At 56.3% G+C, this 19,359-nt stretch overlaps 1 protein-coding gene across 1 annotated transcript; it reads right to left on the reverse strand.

Moving 5' to 3' along the window:
• Positions 1–2,300: 2,300 nt before the first annotated feature.
• OPRD1 (opioid receptor delta 1) lies at positions 2,301–13,729 on the reverse strand. The gene is made up of 3 exons (XM_030039814.2): positions 13,328–13,729; positions 7,042–7,391; positions 2,301–6,333 (listed from the first exon to the last, which is right to left on the reverse strand). The coding sequence occupies exons 1-3, from the start codon at positions 13,555–13,557 to the stop codon at positions 5,801–5,803; spliced, it is 1,113 nt and encodes a 370-aa protein (XP_029895674.1). The 5' UTR covers positions 13,558–13,729; the 3' UTR covers positions 2,301–5,800.
• Positions 13,730–19,359: the final 5,630 nt, after the last annotated feature.

A 19,359-nucleotide genomic window follows, 5' to 3' on the forward strand; every position in this document is an offset into this window, starting at 1 on the left:
GGGGGAAGGATGAGCCCCCGCGCAGGGGGGAGAGGGTGAACGAAGGAAAACAGCTTAATTGAGGAAAGGGAAACATCTCATTAATGAGGTTTTGCACCGGCAGAGAGATGTCGTGGCATTTTGGGGGATGATGAGGAGGAATTTGGGTCCTGTGGTAGGGTTTGGGGGGGATCCCTGGCTGTGCCAGGGTCCAGCCTCAGTACACGGCAGAGGTTTTCCACCGCCGGCACAGCCAGACCCTTTCTCATTGCTAGGGGGTCCCCGATCGGCAGCTCCAATCCCGCACTCCCGATCCCCATCTGTTGCTATTAGAAGTGAGTAAAAGGGTTTTAATTTACAGACAAAAGATGGGACCATGGGATTTGGGCTTTTAGCATCCGTGGAGGATGAGCTGTGGTGTTGTAAGGCGCTTTTGTCTCTGGAATAAAAGCACGTTTTGTGTTGTTTGAGCGATGAGTGGGGTGGGGTTTTTTCTGTTTTTTTAACATGTTGCTTTTCTGGGTGCAAAAAAATCTACCTGTGCAATGCTCCTGCAGGATCTGCCAGGAGGGAATTGCGTCTTCGAGAGGGTTTGGGGGATACTGAGTTGATTTCTTGTTCTCCTTTTCCTGCCTCAAAGAGGAAACGAGCTTTAATTATTGCCAAGTTGCCTGCTGGCAGGGCCGTGTGGTTTTCCCTGGGCTTTGGGAGCCGGCTAATTAAACAGCCTGCTGCAGTATGGCGGGTCGTGTGGGTCTTTAATGATGGATCTGCAAGTGAAGAAGAGAGTTTGGTCATTGCACGGGGCGGTCTCCCCTCCCTGAGTCCCGTCGTTAAGGCTGGGAACCTGGCCAGTATATCCCAGTATAACTGGGGTGTGCAATGGTCTGGGGTTGCTCCTGGTAGAGAGGCATGTTGGGTCTCTTGGAGATGGGAATTGGGTTGAAATAGCGACACGTGGAGCTCTCTGCCCCCTCCCAAAACTGCTGAAGTCCTGGTTCATCTCCTTTAGCAACATGCCAAAAGCAGAGAAAACTTCTCACCCGGCTCAGGACATCCCTCCAGAGCTGTGGAATGGGAGCTCGGCTCCTGGAAGAGCCCCGGCGCTCCCACGGGACACCAACCCCCCCCCCCACGGCCGGTCCCTGCGTGTTCTCAGTCTCGCCTGTGCAGGGAATAAAATAGCACAAATTGAGCAGAATTTGTAACTATGAAAGGAGGGAAAAAAAAAAAAAAAGCCTTAGTAATTATTCATAGTGATTTTTTTTCTTTTTAAATGATGAATTGCAAGTCAAGAAGCGTCTCTTCAGGGCTGAGAGCCTGAATCCACCCCAGGCTGCTCCGGAGCAAGGGTGGTGGGAGATATCACCCGCGTCCTTGCCAGGAAAGCCAGATTTACTCATTTCCATATGCATAATAATGCAATTACGAAGTCAGCCTAAACCTGCGGTGCAGACAAAGAAACAGGCGGCTTTGTAATTAATCACACGTGTAAGAATAAAGCCTGTTACATTAGGGTTCATTATTTGGTGGATTAATTAAAAAAAAAAACCAACACCCAAGAATGTTTTCTGCAGTAGCAAATGTGTTATTAGACTGCAAAGACGGGCCCTGGAAATAGCTTGTAGGTGCGTGGCAGCTCCCGTGTGCTGGCACACGTCACTGCATTATTCACTGGGCTGGCTGCTGGTTTAACTGGGCTGTGAAATCGCTGGAGTCGGTGCCTGGATTTGTTTTCTGAGGGCGCTGGATGATGGAGAGGGGTCTTGGAGGGGTGCTGGAGCAGCGATGCCCCTGCTAGAAATCACATCCAGGCTGGAAATCTGGTTTTTGCATCCACCCCATGTTCTTTATGGTTTCCCCATTCTTTGGGAACTCACAAAATACTTCACAAATCTACACGGCAAAAGTGATAAATACTGTAAAATCCAAAGTCTCATTAAGCGAGAGCAGAGTTACAGGCTCAAACACCTCTTTCCATTGCGTTTTCACTAAATCCTCATTTGCATTTAAATTACAAATGTAATTTGGACCTGAGTTTGAGCTGCTGGGCTATTAAAATAAAACTATATCTTGACGACCCACCGCAGAGGGACGCCTTGAATGCCGCCAGTGCGGTGCGAAGGCTTTTTGTTACCGGGGCTTGCAAAATAACCTCAGCTAAAGGGGCTGGGGGTTTCATGAAGGTGGGTTTTTCCCAGTACGGGAGAGTTTTTAAAACTTGAATTTAGAGGTAGTTCTTCTCCCACCACTCCCTAAAACACCACCCTGAGCCGGACCCAGCTCATTCGCAGTGCCTGAGTCAAAGGAGAGCTGGAAGCTGCTTGTTATCTCTTATTTTATTTTATTTATTTTTTTAGAAAGCACAGTTCCTATACAGAAATGCCATCAAAAGCCCAAAATCACGAGGGCTGGAGCTGGAAATACTGGCTGAAGCACTTTGTAAAGTCCCGGCCGGTGCTGTGGACCCGGCGGATTCAGCAGGAGCCTGAGCTCCATCACACACCAGCTAGCAGGGGGCTGCTTTAGCGGGGGGGGGGTGAGGGCGGGATGGGGTGACCTGTGGTCACTTTAATTTCATACAGCTATAGACAGAGAGATATACATATATATATATATAAGTATACAGAGAGAGCCCTCCGAGCATCCCAGCTGCGGCATGGCTCTGCATGGGCAGATATAAGCTCCCGGTGGTGTTTCCCTGGGTCAGGATTCGACCCCCGTTTCCCAACCCAAACGAGGGGCTGGTGGAGCTGGTTTTTGGGGGGTTGCCATCGCACGGAGAAGCTGGATCAGCCCTCGGGTGCCTGCCGGGATGCTGCTGAAATGGGCAGGCGGGTGATGCTCTAGGTCAGTGTCATCGCAAGGGCTCCGGTGCGGCGTTTGCCATCAGCATCCCCTTTTCCCCAGGAATATTCTTTTTTTTTTTTTTATTCAGCAAAACCTAAGCTAAGAAAAGCCACGATCCTCTCTGTGTCCTGGGCTCTGAGCTCTGCCCAAGCGTGGCTGCATTTAAAAAATAATGACTTGAAGCCTTTTAACCCGCTTTAAGGCCATCGCAGGCACATTTCCCAGCGGGATGGGAATTTGGCAGCTGGCAAAAAGGCCCCGTGGAGATGGGAAATGGGGTGGCTGAGCTTTGGGGAGCCCACAGAGTCCCAAGCCAACCCGCAGCCCCCGGCACTTGCGGCTCGGTCCCCCCCAACACGATGGCGTGTCCTCAAAGGGGCTGCGCTGGGGCAGAGATGCCCCATCCGTGGATGATGGGGTTCACCTCCTCCATGTCCCCCAGTTTCTTTGCTGTGCTCTCGGCAGCTGCTGCGGTTGGAAACGCTGCTCTCCTTCGTGTCTTTACCAGACTTCATTACAGGGTCGGTGTTTCTAGGGGACACTGAGGCACTGGCTGAGGTGGGTTTAAAAGTTCAATGATTTTTGGGTCATCACATTTTTGGGGGTTACCCCCCAAATTGAGATATCAAGCCAGAATTCAGCTTCATACTTCAGCCTGGAGTGAAACCCAAGATGTCTTGGTCTACAACGTGGGACATCCCATCCCTGCAGGGACGTCCAGCCCTGTTGGGACATCCCACCATTGCCAAGACCTCGCTCCCAAACCAAGAGCCTTTCCCACCACGTGGTACTGAGGGTTTTGCCCCCACGGTGGGTGGAGGTGGGGAGCTGAAGGGTGTCAGAGGACCACCTTAGAAACCTTAGTCTCTCTTCGCATGGAGCCAAAGCTCAGCCTCGTGGGACCCTGGGGGTTTTCCCCCAATTCCTGCCCTGGAGCCAAACCTGCTCGCCCTCCTGCACCCGATGCTCTATGAGCAGCCAGGCTTGCAGCAGCAGGGGATGAGGAGACAGAGCGTGGCTCTGCCAGTGGTCCAGGACTCTCTCCGTGCCTGCAAAGGGATCCCAAGGAGCCCTGGGTGGGAGCTGGAGATGTCCAGGTTGATGCAACGCCGAGCAAGGGGCTTTTGCTCAGGGGGGGAGGACACGGTGCAGGCAGACGAGGATCGCTTGCACGCTTTGGTGGCAATTCATTTGAGATCCAAATGGGCAATTTCACCCTATTTGATTCCTTTGAAAAAGAAATTGGTTTTGGCTGCCTCGTCGGCTCTGCCTTCCTAAAGGGGAGGCTGCAATTTCCACAGGCTCTGGAGAAAGGTTGGGCTGGTAAGGAGAGGTAATGGCCTTTATTAGGCTAAATTGATGCAACTGGAAAAACCAGAGACACAACCCAGACTCTCCATCCAGCCCACGAGCCCCAGGTGCACCCGGGCACTTGCTTGCTTCCTCCAGCTGCATCAATTTGTCCACTAAATGCTATTACTGCTCCCTCTGAGCCTCCTCCTCCTCAGGTCGTTTGACCTCCCGGCTGCAGCCGCGGCAGTGGGAAGGTGAGAGGAAGGAAAAGTCGCGGCTCCCGGATGCTGCTCGCAGCCGGCGTGGGGCTGGCGGGGGTGTTCAGGGAGCGGAAGCCTGGGAGGACCCATCAGTCATTGTTTAGCAGCAGATGATGTGGTCCAGAGGTCCCTGGCCGGTGGCTCCTGCAGGATGCGCTGCCTTCGAGCTCGGCCGCCTCTTCGGAGGGATGGCTGCTCCATCCAGATGAGGGCTGAGCATGAAATCCCAAAATTTCTGCCTCTCGCAGGCTGTGGGTCCTCTCTCAGTGCTTGCACAACCTCTGTCCCTGCTTGGGGAATTATGAAATGATGCTGATGTTTTTCCCATCTTCTACTAAAAAAAAACCCCCATCCTATCCCTTTTGGCTTTGCTAAAGGAAATCTGGGCAGTGCTGTTGCTCATCCTTCACCTAACGGGCAGGGGAGGGAGAGACCTCGCAGCACCGCCCGTTAGTCCATCCTAATTGCTTTAGCACTGTGAGAAACTCCTCAAGTCCCCACAGTTGCTCGCTTAATGAGATCTTTCTCCGGTTTAATGTCTTTGGAGGCAGATGGGCGAGGAGCGGTTCCCCATCACCCTGATGGATGCTGGGCCAGGGGAATTTGGCATCGCCACGTGGACACAGGGTGAGATTGGAATGTGCCCTGCTTCATCCCCCGACCCGTCCCCTGGCCGTATCCGAATTCCCAGCATCACATCTGTGACTACGGCTGCAGTCAGAGGTCTCTAAATAATACAGTAATGACATTAACAGTAGAAAGTTGTCCTCCGGGGCAGTTCTCGTTTGAAGGACTCCAGTAAAATTTTTACTGTGGATCTGGAGCTCTTTGATAGCATTGTCTCTGAAGCGGTATTGTTGTCTCTTCCCATCTCTGGCCGTTTTTTGGACACAGCTCAGAGGGGGATGGAGTGAGGTCCCATGATGTGGCATCACCCCCCGGCACAGCTCCCTTTTGCCACGGGAGTGTTTCCCCTCCTGCCGTGGGCTGTGGTGCCATCTTGGCCCATGCAGGAGAAGAAGCACGTGGTCATTGCAATCATGGTGTCCCACGATGCTTAGGCTTTGCCGATAGCCGTGTGTCGGAGGGTGACAGCCCTTGTTGGGTGTATGGAGCTGCCGGCTGTCCCCGGCCACGGTGGAAGCAGCAGCAGAGCAGCTCTGCCCAGGGTGCCTCTTGTTTTGGTCCTCTCCCTACATTGCTTGGTGAGTCCCGATTCCCCTATCCCTGGTTCTCCAGGATGAAAAAAGTCTTTGCAGTCACTTGCTGTCAGTCTGAACATAAACCCAGCGGTGTTACTGAGCAGTGCCCGGGCCACCACTCTGCTAGAGCTCCGTGGTGGTGACCTGGGTCACTTCTGAGCGCAGGTCGTCCCCTCCGTGGCCCCGGCAGCCCCGCTGGAGGCTGCCCACGTCTAGTCATGCCGGCTTGTTGCGGGCTTCAGAAGGGGTGCAGGTGGAAATGCGCTCCCGCGTGGTGTTTCTGGCACGGGAGAAGCTGTTCTGGTCCACGCGTGCTCGGAAAGGCAGGCAAAACTCTCGGAAACACCTCTTGAAATTTTCATCCAGGAAAGCGTAAAGGACGGGGTTGAGGCTGCTGTTGGTATAACCCAGGGCGATGCAGAAATGCAGGCTGGCCACCACGTAGGGGTTCTTCTTGTCTATGTCCACCAGCGTCCAGACGATGACGAAGATGTGGATGGGCGTCCAGCAGATGATGAAGGCTGCCACCACCACCAGCACCATGCGCGTGATGCGCCGCAGGTTGCGGTCTTTCTCCTTGGAGCCCGAGAGGAGGCGGACGCTCTTCAGTCGAAGGATCATCAGCCCGTAGCAGATGGTGATGACCAAGATGGGGACCATGAAGGCGAAGATGAAGACGCAGATCTTGGTCACAGTGTCCCAGTAGATGGGGGGATCAGGAAACTGGAGCGTGCACAGCACCACCCCATCTGTAGGAGAGAGGACGATCAAAGAGGGAGCCGGTGGAGCGTCTGCTATGAATACTGCCTGCCTTCTGCTGGGTCATGGCTAGGCATGTGAACGCTTGTTAAAAACACAAGGAGATGCGTGCCCACCTGCCAGCTCTTTCCCAGGAGCTTTGTGCCACCAGTCCCCTGCCCACAGGGTGCCGAGGGGATGTAGTGGGTGCAGTGACCCAGGCACTTGTTCCCTGCAGAGCCTCCTGGGCCATCCCCACGCTATCTCCTCCCAACCCCCATCATGGCCACGTCCCCATGTCACCTTCCACTGAAACCTGTCCACCTCCTCAAGGTGCCCAGAGCTCTCCTAGCAGCCAAGGGCTGGTGTCCTCACGCAGGAGCTGCGGAGCTTAGCGTGGGCCAGCTGGGGACTCTGCAATACCAGTGAGGGTGGTTTTAGGCACCTGATTTGCACCCCAGGAGCTGGGGAGAGGCACTGGTTGGACTGGAGATGGGGAAGGGGGAGGACAATTTCTGGGACAGTTTCCAACCTCAGCAGCCAAGATGGAAAATAACACCGTGATGGTTTTTCCATGGCAGGGCATGCTTATGGTCCCATGCAGGGATGCCCATCACTGAGCTCAAACCTGCTACAGGACCACGTGCCTTGGGTTTGCCAGGACTCCCCCGGGATGGACAGATGGGACAGGAGGGGACCTTTCCCCAGAAGCCACTTGCCTTTTGACTTGGTGACTGCCATGGCCATGATGGGCACCCCGATGAGGGAGGAGAGCACCCAGATGCAGACATTGATGACCTTGGCCTTGGCCGGCGTGCGGAAGTCCAGGGCCTTGACCGGGTGACACACGGCGACGTAGCGGTCCACGCTCATCATGGTGAGCGTGAAGATACTGGTGAACATGTTGTAGTAGTCAATGGAGAGCACGACTTTGCAGAGCAGCTCCCCGAAGGGCCAGGTCTCCATCAAGTACTTGGCGCTCTGGAAGGGCAGCGTGCTGGTGGCCAGCGCGTCTGCCAGGGCCAGGTTGAAGATGTAGATGTTGGTGGCCGTCTTCATCTTGGTGTACCTGGGGGTGGCAGAGAAGGGAGCCGTTACAGGTGGTCAGGGCTGGCTTACCATGCCCAAGTATGTGTGTGCACACTCAATATGATGATGAGGGGACAGAGCCCGGCTTTCTCTGGCTGCTCGCAAAGTGCCATCACCCTTGGTGGGCAAAGGTACGTGGTTGTAATGTGGCCTTCTGCAGCACCGCTGTGCTCAGCGCCTTTCTAGATGGACCAGGGAACACGTTGAGAAAATACTTGTGTTTGTGCGTGGGTTTAGCGTGTGTTAAAGTCCTGGTGCCTGAGCACAGGGTTGCACTGACATGTGCTGAGCTGGGACCCTATCGAGCACCTGCACAACACGGCTTGGACCCTGCCGAAGCCGTTATCCCTTACCTGACCGGGGAGGTGACGCTCATTCCCGTGGTTGCCTTTATTCAAAGGAAATCTGAAGAAATTTGCGGAGAAATCAATTCTCCAATTAAATCGATTTACTCCATTTCCCTGAATCAGTTGCACAATGTCCTTTACCTCCTGAAACCTCCTTTATCTGATTTTCTACCCAGTAAATCGTGATTATCTAGCTTGCTTCCCTGTTGAGTTTACTTGCAGAAATTGGATCGATTACCCCCGGAAACAGGCCATCTGGAAGCAGCCCAATTAGCCAGGCTAGAGCTCTAGAGCCTTTGGGGAAGCCTGGCTGCCTCGGCCACGGCACGTGGCTCGGGGGCACGGTGCCGCTTCCCCCGGGGCATTTGGCAAGGGCTGCAGCCACCCATGGCTGGCATGCCGGCTCTGGTCCTTGTCACATCACGGTAAGAGAAATGCCCGGTCCTGAGTGCCGAAACCCTTCCTGAAGTGATGAGGCATCGTTTTGGTGGGCGCTGGGGCTGGCGGGGATGAATGAGTGTGTGTCCTTGGAGCATCCAGCCCTGCAGGTGTTGCTCAAGGTGATGCTTTGAATGGCGTGGTTGGTTTGAAATGGATGTACATCCGTGCTGCCGAAGGGGCTCTCGGGGGTCCCCGAAGGGCAATGCACTGGGGTTGGGTCGGGGCGGCTCTGCGGCACCCTACGGTTGTTTGCTAGGCTGAGGTCAGGGCTACGCCAGCAGCTCAAACCCTTCCCTTGCACTCCCTTCCCGTTGCTCAGAGCATCCTCCGCAGCCCCAAGCTCATTTAGACGCACCCTAACTAATTAACAAAAGTGTCAGTTTGAACACAAGCATCTCTGTGCATGGCTAAACCTGCCCGTAACATCCCCGGGGTGGGGTTCAGCCCTACACGGAGAGGGGGCTGAATTCAGCCCTGGTGCATGGGGGGGGAACCCTTGGTTGCCAAATGAAAAGATAATTGGGACCGCTCATAGAAGAACCCCATCGTGTGACGGGGTACCTGGAGTAAATTGGGGTGAGGGGATTGAGTAGCTCCCATCTCAGATGGTTGCTGCTCTGCTGCCCTGGCTGGAGACCAGGAGAGCGGATTGGTGTAGGAAAGAGGTTCCTGGCCTCAATGGTAATATCAATTCCCTTCACTTTATCCTTTTCTCCATCTCAGCAGGGTCAGGAAAGTGTGCCAGCGGGGACAGAGACCCATCGGGTTATGCTGTCAGTAGAACTGGGAGGTGGAGGCTGCAAAAACCATTTCTCTCTGGGAGAAAATAGCAGCTCGGACCAGCATCCAGCACCAAGAGTGTTCCTTCCTTGTTCACCTTGGCTGCAAATGGCAGCCCCTTGCTCAAGGGTGGAAATATTTGAATTGAACTTTTTAAAATTTTAAATACGGCATAAAAAATGTCTTTTCTTTGAAAAGTTCTTCTCAGTTCTTTTTATTTTCCAAGCTCTTTTGCAAATGCATCTCTTCTTAGAAAAGTTTCATTCCAAGTTAAACAAAAAGCTGAGAATTTGTGTTATTGTCAGGTTTTGCCTCACCTAGATTAAAAAATAGTTCTCTCAGGTAGACTCACACTTCTTTGATCTCTGCTTTTTGAGTAAAGTGGAAAAAAAATCAGTTATTCACGCCGTGCTCTGCTAGGCGTGCTTGGCCGTGCTGGGTAAGCGCTTCCCCAACCCCCTGCCAGATGTGCCAGGGGTGGGAAGGCTGGGGGGGGGCCGGGGCTGTAGCCACCTCCCCAGGCAGGATGGGGCTGTGCTGGTGAGGGCAAAACAGCGATGGGGATGACTGGGATGATTGGGATGACTGGATGATTGGGATGACTGCATAATGGGGATGACTGGGATGACTGGGATGATGGGGATGAAAATTTAGCCTCCAGAGCTGGGGTTTTGGGGCAGGATTCAGCCCCCTCCAGGATTGGGCTGAGAATCAAACCCACTGCACAGGTGTGGGGGGGTCAATCCTGGTGACTCCCTGAGCTGCAAACGAAGCCGATGCTCCAGGAAAGAGGTTTATCACGCGCAGCAGATCAAACCGGCCGCTTCTGCTGATGGAGCTCCCCGGGCTGCCAAACCCATCGCAATTAAGTGAGTGCCTTGATTGGGAAGTTATGCACTTGAACGAAACAATCTGGAAGGTGCTGAGGGAGAGATGAGGCTGGAGGTGATGGAGTGAGCGCAGGGTGGCTCTGCATTCCAGCAGCAATGCCAGCAACTGGACTCCCAGGTAAGGACCCCATAGCTCTCCAAACCTCTCCAAAAATAAATAAGTGAAAGAAACCACTTGCAAAACTCCTGGAGCTGCTAAAAGCCACCGCCTTAAAGAGCCTGGCTTAACAAATCCTGCGCCCAGCAAAGGGATGCCCTTGCAGCCTGTGCGGGAGCTGGCGGGGGGTTGATGGGCTCTGCGGGGACGTGGGCACTCGCAAGCCTGAGCTCGCAGCTGCAAATTGCTTCCAGGGGTATTTTTAAAAGCTCCTGACAATGCAGTGGTAATTGCAGCGCCGGTCGCCGTCAGAGCTGCTGACGGAGGGTGCTGGGCAGGCTGAGCTCCCTCCGGGCTCACGGCTGGCTTTCGGCTGCTCTGGGCAAGAAGAAGTGCTTTGGGTTTCGGCTGTGCTCGGCTCTCTGGGGTGCCGGGTGCCCATTCGGGGAGCTCAGCTGGGGGCTGCGGACCAGGGTTCTGCGTGTACCTGCTCCCTGGCACACACGGGCTCTGCGGCATCCTCAGCGCTGCATCCCCACGGACCCCGAGGTCCCCGAGCCCCGCAGGATGCTCTCCAGCCATGCTTGCAGGCTGCCCGGGCACCTGCACGGGCCCTAAGGGCGGTGGGACGTGACACTGGGAGGTGTCCCCAGGGCTGCGAGGCAAATGCCCAGCATCTCCCCGGCAGCGAGGTCTGAACCTGAGCTGATCCCGTTTCACAGCCCTATCCTGCATGGTCATGGGTTTCCCCAGTGGAGCCTACCTAGTCCTGACCTAAACCCTGCCAACGTGGAGCAACTCTGCCAACGAACCCCTGTGAAACTCCGGGTGGGCTCGGCCACGTAAGGGGCAAAGGCACGTGCTGGGCCCCATGTGTGTCCGCAGCCCCTCCTGTCCCAGGGACTCAAAGGACGGCATTTATTCATTCCTTGGGAGATGTGTTTAATTCCAGCATCAGCTGGTGGGTTGGAAAATGGGGGGCTAGAAACCACGGCAATGGGAACTGTGGATGCTGTAGAGTCAGGCTTTCTAAAGCATGGGTAACATTAGGTTACTTAGTGAGTTAAATAGGGAGGATGTTGTTTGCACATTAAAGCTTTCTCTTTAAAATGCCTTCCCTCTTCTCACAGAGCAGAACCAGCTGGAGGGGGTCTAATAACACTCATCCTTCACCTTGACACCGTATGTGGCGTATGTCTCTGCAACAATTACCTTAATTTCCTTTTTCAGTCTAGGGTTGATTTTTAAAGCTACTTCGAGTGGATGAAAAATCCCATCCAGCGTTGGGTAGGGTCAGCGAGTGACACCCCCATCCCGCTACCCATCCGCCCACCCTCTCGGGTGCTGAAAAATACACAGCAGAGCTACCCAAAGAGCGGGGAGCCAGGCGCAAGGGTGATGGGCAGTCCGTTGTGGCTCAGGGACATGTTTCAGGCTGGTTTCCTTCCCCCCCGGTGAGTCACCGCATTTATTTCGTGCGCAGGCAGTGCCAGGCTGTGCTGACCTCCTGTAACCATCGCTATGGACTGAAAGTGCTGGGGGGAGGTGGGGGTGGAAATCATTAAAAATGGGGATTTGGGGGGGTTGCCTAAATCCAGCCACGAGCTCTGGTTTGGCCCCAGGGTTTTGGCTCCGGCTGGGGTTACAGCAACCCCTCCCTGGGGCAATGGAAACGGGGATTAACCCCATGAATCCTGGGCCCCCCAGGACAAGTCCCCTCCGGTGTGGGAGGGGGTGCTGTGAAGCCCAGGCACCCAGCGAGACCCCTGCTCCCTCCTGCCAGGCTGGAGGTGGCGAAGTCTCTGTGCCGTCGCCGACAGCGGTGTGACGGCGAGCGTGGCTCCTGCCTCTGCTGCCAGTGGGGTCTGGGGGCCATGGAGGGCTCTGCCAGCCCCCGTTGCCGGCGGTTGGTCCTGTGGTCTGCAAGACTCGGCTTTATTGTCCCGTATTAACAGCAGCCTTGGCCATGTCAACACATCTTACCCAGACAGCATCAACCAGCATCTCGGACAAAGGGGCTGTTCGTATGGGCAGGAAATTTTGCACCCCGGCACAAGCGCCGGGCTGGGTACAGCAGCGTCTCACTGTGCCCCGTCTACTGAAAAGGGGAGCATTGGGGTCCTTGGCTTGTCCTGGGGTGCAGAGACCCAGCAGACCCCCTCCCTGCCCAGGGAAAGCCTCAGCAGAGGTGCCTCTGCCAGCCAAGGTCCTGCCCTGGCTCCTGCTTTCCCACTGCAATGCTGGAGGGAGTCAAAGTGGGGTTCGGGGTCCCCCGGGACATGAGTGGGTGTCTGCTGCTGGAGCTGGTACCTTGTGTTGTGGGGGCTAGGGAACAGCTCGGCCATGGTGTGAGCTGGGGCTGGGCAATGCGGGCTCCTGCTCTTTGTTAGAGAAAAGCAGGAGTCAGCCGGCTGCGGGAGGTGCCGACGGCATGAACAGGAGCTCCCGGTGGAGCTGGGAATGGGCTGGGGTGGGTAATTTGTGCTCTGTGCATCTCAGGTCCCAGGGATGGAGTGGGGTAGGTACCAGTGGGAGCCCACCAGCCCCTCTCCCCTGGCTGTGGGCTCGGGACCCTCCCTGAGAACAGGGCAGCTCTTACCATTTGTTTGTTGGAAAGAAACACCCTGCTCACCTCTCGCCTCTCCCAAACCGCAGTGTGACCAGCCCTGCGGCTCCTCTTCCCCCCCGCTCCCCACGCAGGGGTGAGGAACACGCGGCTGCTGGGGTCGGGGTATGTCCCCCCCAGCTTCTCCCCCAAACGCCGGCTCCCGTGCAACCCCGGTGCTGCTCCGTGCACACGCAGTCTTTGCTTTTTCCTCCCGCACAGCGTCTGGTCACCCCCCACTCACGTGTGTGCTTGCACACACGCTGTTCACACACACATCACACCCGTCGGGTACACCCATCTCGGTGCTACCTGCTCACAAGCATCTAGTGCACACCCACCCTCGCTCCCGTTGCTGTTTCACACCCAGTGCACACTCATCCCTGGTGCGCGCTTCTCCTGCTGTCTCACACACGGCACACGCTCGGTCCTGGTGCGCATTCGCTCCTGCTGCTGCCTTACCCCTGGTGCACACTCACTTCTGCTGCTGCCTCACACACGGTGCACACCCAGTCCTGGGGCACGCTCGCTTCTCCTGCCATCTCGCGTCTCGCACGTGGTGCACACTCATCCCGGTGCACGCCGGCTCCAGCTGCCGTCTCGCACTTGATGCACGCTCGCCCAAGGTGCACGCTCACCCCCCACGCACGCTCCCCTCTCACCCCCAGCCCTCCCCACGCTCCCTCGCTCGCCCTTTTCACGCCCTCCCCGGGGCCGAGGCCGGCGTGGGGTGCCGCCGGGGCACCCCGCTCTCACCTGACGATGCCGTACATGACCAGGACGTTGCCCAGCAGCCCCACCACGCACACCACGGAGTAGAGCGCGGTGATGACGATGGCGATGAGGATGGACGTGGCGTTCTTGGCCCGCTGCGGCCCCGTGTCGTTGACCCCGTGGCCGGGCAGGGGGGCCCAGGCGGTCCCGTTGCCCCAGGTGGTACCGGCAGCCGTGGGCAGCTCCGTGGGCAGCTCCGTGGGCAGCTCCATGACCCGCTGCCGGCCGGGGCCCCGCCGTGGCTGGCCGGGCGCATCCGAGGACCGCGGGTTCGAATCCCGCTCCCGGCCAGAGCCGCCGCCGTCTCCCGCACCCGTGCGGTGGCCGGGGACGCCTTATAAACCCGGCGTGTCCCCCGAGCCACGTGGGGCCGGGGGCGGCCCTGCCCGCCCGCCTGCCCCCACCCCTGCCTGCCTCCCACCTCCCGCCAGCAGCTCCCTGCCTGCACACCCCCCCCCCGTCCCTGCCTGTTCCCCCCGCTCCCTGCCTGCTATCCTCCCCCCTGCTCCCTATCTGTCGCCCCCCCGCCCGCACTCCTGCCTTCCTCCCCCCCCCAGCCCGACAGGTCCTTGTCTCCCTTCCCGGTCTCTCTTTCCCCCATCCCTGCCTGCCTCCCCCATCCCTCCCTTCCTGCCTGCTTTTCTCCCCCCCAGATCCCTACCTGCATCCCCCCCCCCCGCATCGCTGTCTTCCCCCTCCCCATCCCTGCCTACCTCCCCCTGCTCCCTGCCTTCCCAGCCCCTGCCTGACCCCCCCCCCCCAATCTCTGCCTCCCTTCCCACCACCCAGGTCCCTACCTGCACCCCCCCCCGCCTCCATCCCTGCCTCTCCCCCATCCCTGCCTGCTTTCCCCGCCCCAATCCCTGTTTGTGTCCCCCCCCCTCGGTCCCTGCCTGCCCCCCATCCCTGCTTGCCGCCCTCCTTCGGAGCGGGCGGCGAGGGCTGCGGGGGCGGCCCCGAGCATCCCGGGGTGGGGGCCCGGGCTTGAGGGAGAGTGCGATCTATCTCGGCGCTATGGCTGTTTCGGGTTTTCTTTGTCTGGAAGAAGGGGGGGACACAAACAGCGCCCTTGTCCCCAAAGCAAAGCTGGGGTTCCTCCAGTTCCCCCCCCCCCCCGCCCTGTGCCTTTTCTCCCCCCATATACTGGGGGGTGGGGGGTTGGGGGGTGCTGGATGGGTTTAGGGGATGCTGAGGAGGTTTGAGGGGATGTTGCAGGGGGATTTGGGAGGGATGCTGTGGGGTGGGGGGTTGGGGGAGGGAATTAGAGGGACACTGGGGGGTCTTAGGAGGGATGCTTGGGGGGAGATCTGGGAGGTTGCTGTGGGGTGAGGGGTTTGGGGGGATACTGAAGAGGGACTTGGAGAATAATGCTGGGGGGGCTTAGGAGGGATGCTGGGGGGCAGTTCAGGAGGGTTGCTGCTGCAGGGTGAGGGATTTAGGGGGATGCTGCAGGGTGGGGGTGCAAACACGGACCCATCAGCACCACCTGCTCAGCAGAGCTGGGCTCTGTGGGATGCTGAAGGTCACCCTCCCCTTACCAAGGATGCTTACCATCCTTGGGGCAGGACCACCCCCCCTCCTCTGACAGGTCTCCCCCCCTTTCAGGGTCTGCAAAGCAGAGAGGCAGGAGCCTTATTTTTCCTGGAGACCCAGTGGATGCAGGGGCTGTGGGAACCCATGTTTGGGGTGCCTCCATCGCCTCTTCGATTTGGGGATGGATTAATTCATTGCCCTGTGCCCTGGGACAGAGCTGGCTCAGCCAGAGAGGATGGTTTGCTGCAATTTTGGGTGCTTTTGGCTCAGGAGGGAACGGAGCAGGGGACACAGGACATGGAGGAAAGGCCAGCAGCTGGTTCAACCCTTGAGGTGGGGTTTTCAGTCTGTGTAGTGCTCTGCCAGCATGAAACTCTTGCAGTGTCAAAGCATGCAGATATTTCATCAAGAGCCTCATAAAAACACCTAGGAGGGAATTAATAGCTTTTCACTCATCCGATGGTTCAGATGGTAAACAGCTCCTGGGCTGCTGACCGAGGAGGCAGCAATGACATGTGGTGGGTTTCTGCCATCATGGAGCGAGGGTTTTGGTGGCAGTGGTCCTGGCTTTGTCCCGGGAGGCTAGTGGGATGGGTACAGGCAGGAATTAGGAGCACAGGGATGGTTTTAATGTGCTATATCTGCCTTGGGTCCTGCACTTTGCATCCTCATGAGATGCATCAGCCTCGCTGCCTGGAAGGTGTTTCCATTCCTGTGATGGTTCTGCAAGGAGGCACCGAAAACCCAGGCAGGGCAGAGGGCTATGTCCTGCATGTGCGTGTCCTCCAGCACACAGGCTTTAAACACCTTCCCGGGCTGAAAACAGCCTCCCAGGCCCAGAGCAAGGCGGCGAGTCTCTGCTGTGCACAGCTCTGACACAGTCCGGCTGCTGATCGCTCCCGGCGGGAGGGAAACGTCGGATCGGGGAGTGCAAAATAGCTTTAAGCGTGGCTGAGGAGCTCTTTGGAAGAAGGCTCATCCCTTCGCTTAGCTCCCGGCATGGCCGGAGAACCCACACTGACCCTTTTCCAAGGAGTTATCTGCAAAGGACTAATCATCCTGACAGGTTCCAGCAAACATGTCCTCTCGGCTCAGCTCCAGCATTTATTTATTTTTTTCAGCTGGAATGTTAAAAATAAACCCAGTGGATACATAAAACAAATGGAAAATCTTTAAAGGGCTGTGCTGTTCATCTGCCTGCATTCAGTTGTTGCTGCTCTGCCTGCTGAGCTGGGCTACTGCCATGGATGTAGTTTCCAAAATTGGGGAAACTGAGGTAGGGAGGTCAAGTCTGAGAGGAAAGCATCACCCCATTGCCATGGATGGAGCCTGAGGACCGTGCATACAGCAGGTGAAGGGAAGCAATGGCTCCTGCAAGTCCTGACCCCCATCGCTGGTGCCAGGAGCGAGGATGCCCGGGCAGCCGGGACTTCTCTCTGCACCCTGAATTTTATCGGTGACACTTTATCTTGGCTTGAGTCCTGCTCTCCTATGGGGATTGCTCCTCTTAGGAAGTTCTCCATGGCATTGCCTTAGCTTGTATTATTTTCTCCTCCACACCCTGGATAATGGGGGGAGGCTGCCTCTCCCACCCCCTCCGAACAGCCCCTGCGCAGAAGAGGAGTTAAATCAAATCGAGGTGGCGAGAGCGATGCTGAGGCTGTCGAGGAGGAAAATTCATGTTGCTCATCTGCCTGGTGAGCTGGGGTCCATCTGGAGGGATTTACAGGCACGGCTGCTAACAGCGGCGTTTTGATTTATTCAGAGGCTGCAAACTCGACAAAGCATATTTCACCATGGGAAGACCCTCTTCCCCTCCGGAATTTATTGGTTTTAATTAAAATGGCCATAAAAATAACATGCAGGAGCTATGAATCTGCTCTGGCAGGACTCCAGTCAAAATCCATGGGAATCTCTGGAGGTTAATGGAGGAGGAAACAAGGGGAGATGATTTCTCCCCAAAGATTTTCAGAAACTCAGGAGGACACTGATCCTCCGTACATGCCGCTCACCTTGTCTGGCGTGGTCCTGTCGGAGAGAGCCTTGCATCAGGGCTCCGGCAACGCTGGGACGGCTGCGTCTTGTGACGATGGCCACAGGGCAGAGGTGTGAGCCAGGGAGCCAGGTCACCAGGGCAGCTCGCCAGGTATATAACTATAACATAAATATAAATATATAAAAGTATAAATATATATTAATATTTATATATTGATACAATTTCCACTTTGGCAGTCAGCCTGAGTCCTGCCTGTGACAATTCAGAGCTGTGATGAATAGAGGGGAAGCTATGATTTTTATACCCCCTCCCCAGTCCTTGACTTCCCTTTTTACTGGATTTTTTCCCAAAATTTGAAGAAGCAGTGCTGGGGCAGCTGGGTGCGATGGCTTTCAGTTGGGCTGAGGGTTGCTTTTGGCAAGACGAGCAGCCCCAAGTGTTGGATGCCCCGGCTTTCCCTGGCTTGCATTGCAGTTCCTGTGCCGCTTTCTCGCCTCCTGACACTACACAAGCAGGTTTTTTATTTGTGCAGGGTTTTGTTTTTAAAGCAAATATCGCTCAGACATGGAGCTTAGCATCTGCGATCGATCCTGCGGAGACGGGGACTGACTGAAATGCCACTGTGGGTGCTGCATCCTGGTCCCATCGTTGACCATGACCCTTCCTAACACCCTGGCATAGACCAGTGCTGGATGGTGCCCACGGGCAGGGACACACCACGTGTGCGGACACCGTTTTTCTCTACCCCTTTGCCTGCTTTTCCATATGCCCTCAACAAAAGCATCTTGTGGACCTCTTTGTCAACAGAGTACCGCATCCCTGGGTGCTCAAGAGGAGCTAAAATAACGCCCGTGTGGCAGCAAATGAATAAACCCCTCAACAAATCCACAGCACCAGAAGTCAAAATCAGATGCTGCTTGGAAAGTTTCCTGAATGTTTCATCTGCACCCTGCCAAGAGAGGGACTTTATTTGCACGGCTTTGCTCTTGGTAGCAAACGCAGCCCCTCATGTGGGGAAGGAACATGGTACAGGGAGGCAACGGCTCCTGTCGAGCCCACCAGCTCCTTTCCCTTCTGCTCAACAAAGCCGTCTGCCCTCGGGGCTGCGAACCCGTCGCGGGGTTTGTGGGCGAAGCCTTAAAATAGCAGGATGCGTAAGAGGAGCTGGGAGGGGGATCATCATGCGAGGAGGCAGCTGGGCTAAGCGAGGCAGACAGCAACCTGGGCAGAGCAGAGTGAGCTCCTTCTGCTGCAGGAAGAGCCTTGCCGGGATGGCTCGAGGCTGAGCCGCTGGGGTTTTCCAGGTCAAAGATGGGAAGTCGGAGACGAGATCTAGGTTCCCACAAGGCTGGAAATCCAGGCGGGTGCTGCAGCACCCAGAAAAACCACATGCAAGAAGAGCAGGGTTGTGTTTGCACCCGGTGGGTGCTGCGGGAGGGTTGGTGGGGTGCACTGTCCTGAACCCCCCCTCAGGGACGGACCCTGGCCCATCACCTCCCCGAGCCAGAGAGCAAGCGGGCTCTAACCAGCCTGCAGCCTCCCACGGGGAAGCTGCATTGAAAGCAAGGCACAAGAAGCAGTGGGGAAGTGCTCAACCCAATTCTCTGTGATTAAGGAAGCTGCCAGGTCGGGGCTGAGTGTGGCTGTGCCCCGGCCACACAGCCAGAGCCACATGGTCCCTGTGGACCCCGGTTCCCCTTTGAGCATCCTGGGGATGGGTGCTGGGACCAGTACCAGCCTCAGCAAGAGGTTACATGGTGGTGAGAGCAGTCCCACATGCATGATCCAAACAGGAGTCCGTCCGTCCATCCATCCCTTCCTCCCTCCATCCATGCCCTTACATAACTGATATACCAGATGGGACTTACCAACCCCACGTGCTCCCCCTGAGCTGCCTTTGTATTTCTTCAGGGCCTGATTCACCCCATACTAACTCAGCCCCTCCAGGTGGGTTGGATGGATGTGCTCGGAGGATTTCTGTCTCTCTCATTGCATCTATGAGAAACCCAAGCGGTCAGTGCCGTGGAGGCACCTGGATGGAGCCCAGCTTGTGGTGAACCACCTTTGGGAGGGTTCTGTTTGCACCCAGCTCCTCTTGTTTAGAAGGATGCATGTGCAGAATGACACCTTGGGGAACTGCAGCAGAAAACATCACCCTGTTTTCTGTAGGTCTGAGGTGGTCTGGGGCTTGCAAGGAAGGGAACGAATGGACCAGATGCTCCATGAGCATCAGCCCAACCATACTGGTACCCACCGAGCTGCGGGTCCAGGCTGCTCCCCCCGGCTTCCCCGGGGCTCATCACTTCCCCTCCCTCCACTGACAGCTCCAGATAAATTGGCCTTGAAGAGGAAAATGGGCTGATTTGTGTGTTTTGTTTTCCCACGTCAACAGATCTGAGTGTTTTCATACCTTACGGGGCAGCTGCTGGGAAAGAACAAAGCCCGTCCGTCAGGGGAGTTAAAATTAGATGAGATTCTTCTCTGC

This window comes from Aquila chrysaetos, chromosome 16, assembly GCF_900496995.4.
Source record: "Aquila chrysaetos chrysaetos chromosome 16, bAquChr1.4, whole genome shotgun sequence".
NCBI lineage: Eukaryota > Metazoa > Chordata > Aves > Accipitriformes > Accipitridae > Aquila > Aquila chrysaetos.

Bases quoted from the DNA above. Each gene is read 5' to 3' on its own strand.
- OPRD1 (XM_030039814.2), bottom strand. From the start codon at position 13,557: ATGGAGCTGCCCACGGAGCTGCCCACGGAGCTGCCCACGGCTGCCGGT. The intron at 7,392-13,327 runs GTGAGAGCGGGG...TGCCACCCCCAG, and splicing joins GTCATGTACGGCATCGTCAG to GTACACCAAGATGAAGACGG. The intron at 6,334-7,041 runs GCAAGTGGCTTC...TCTCTCCTACAG, and splicing joins GGCAGTCACCAAGTCAAAAG to ATGGGGTGGTGCTGTGCACG.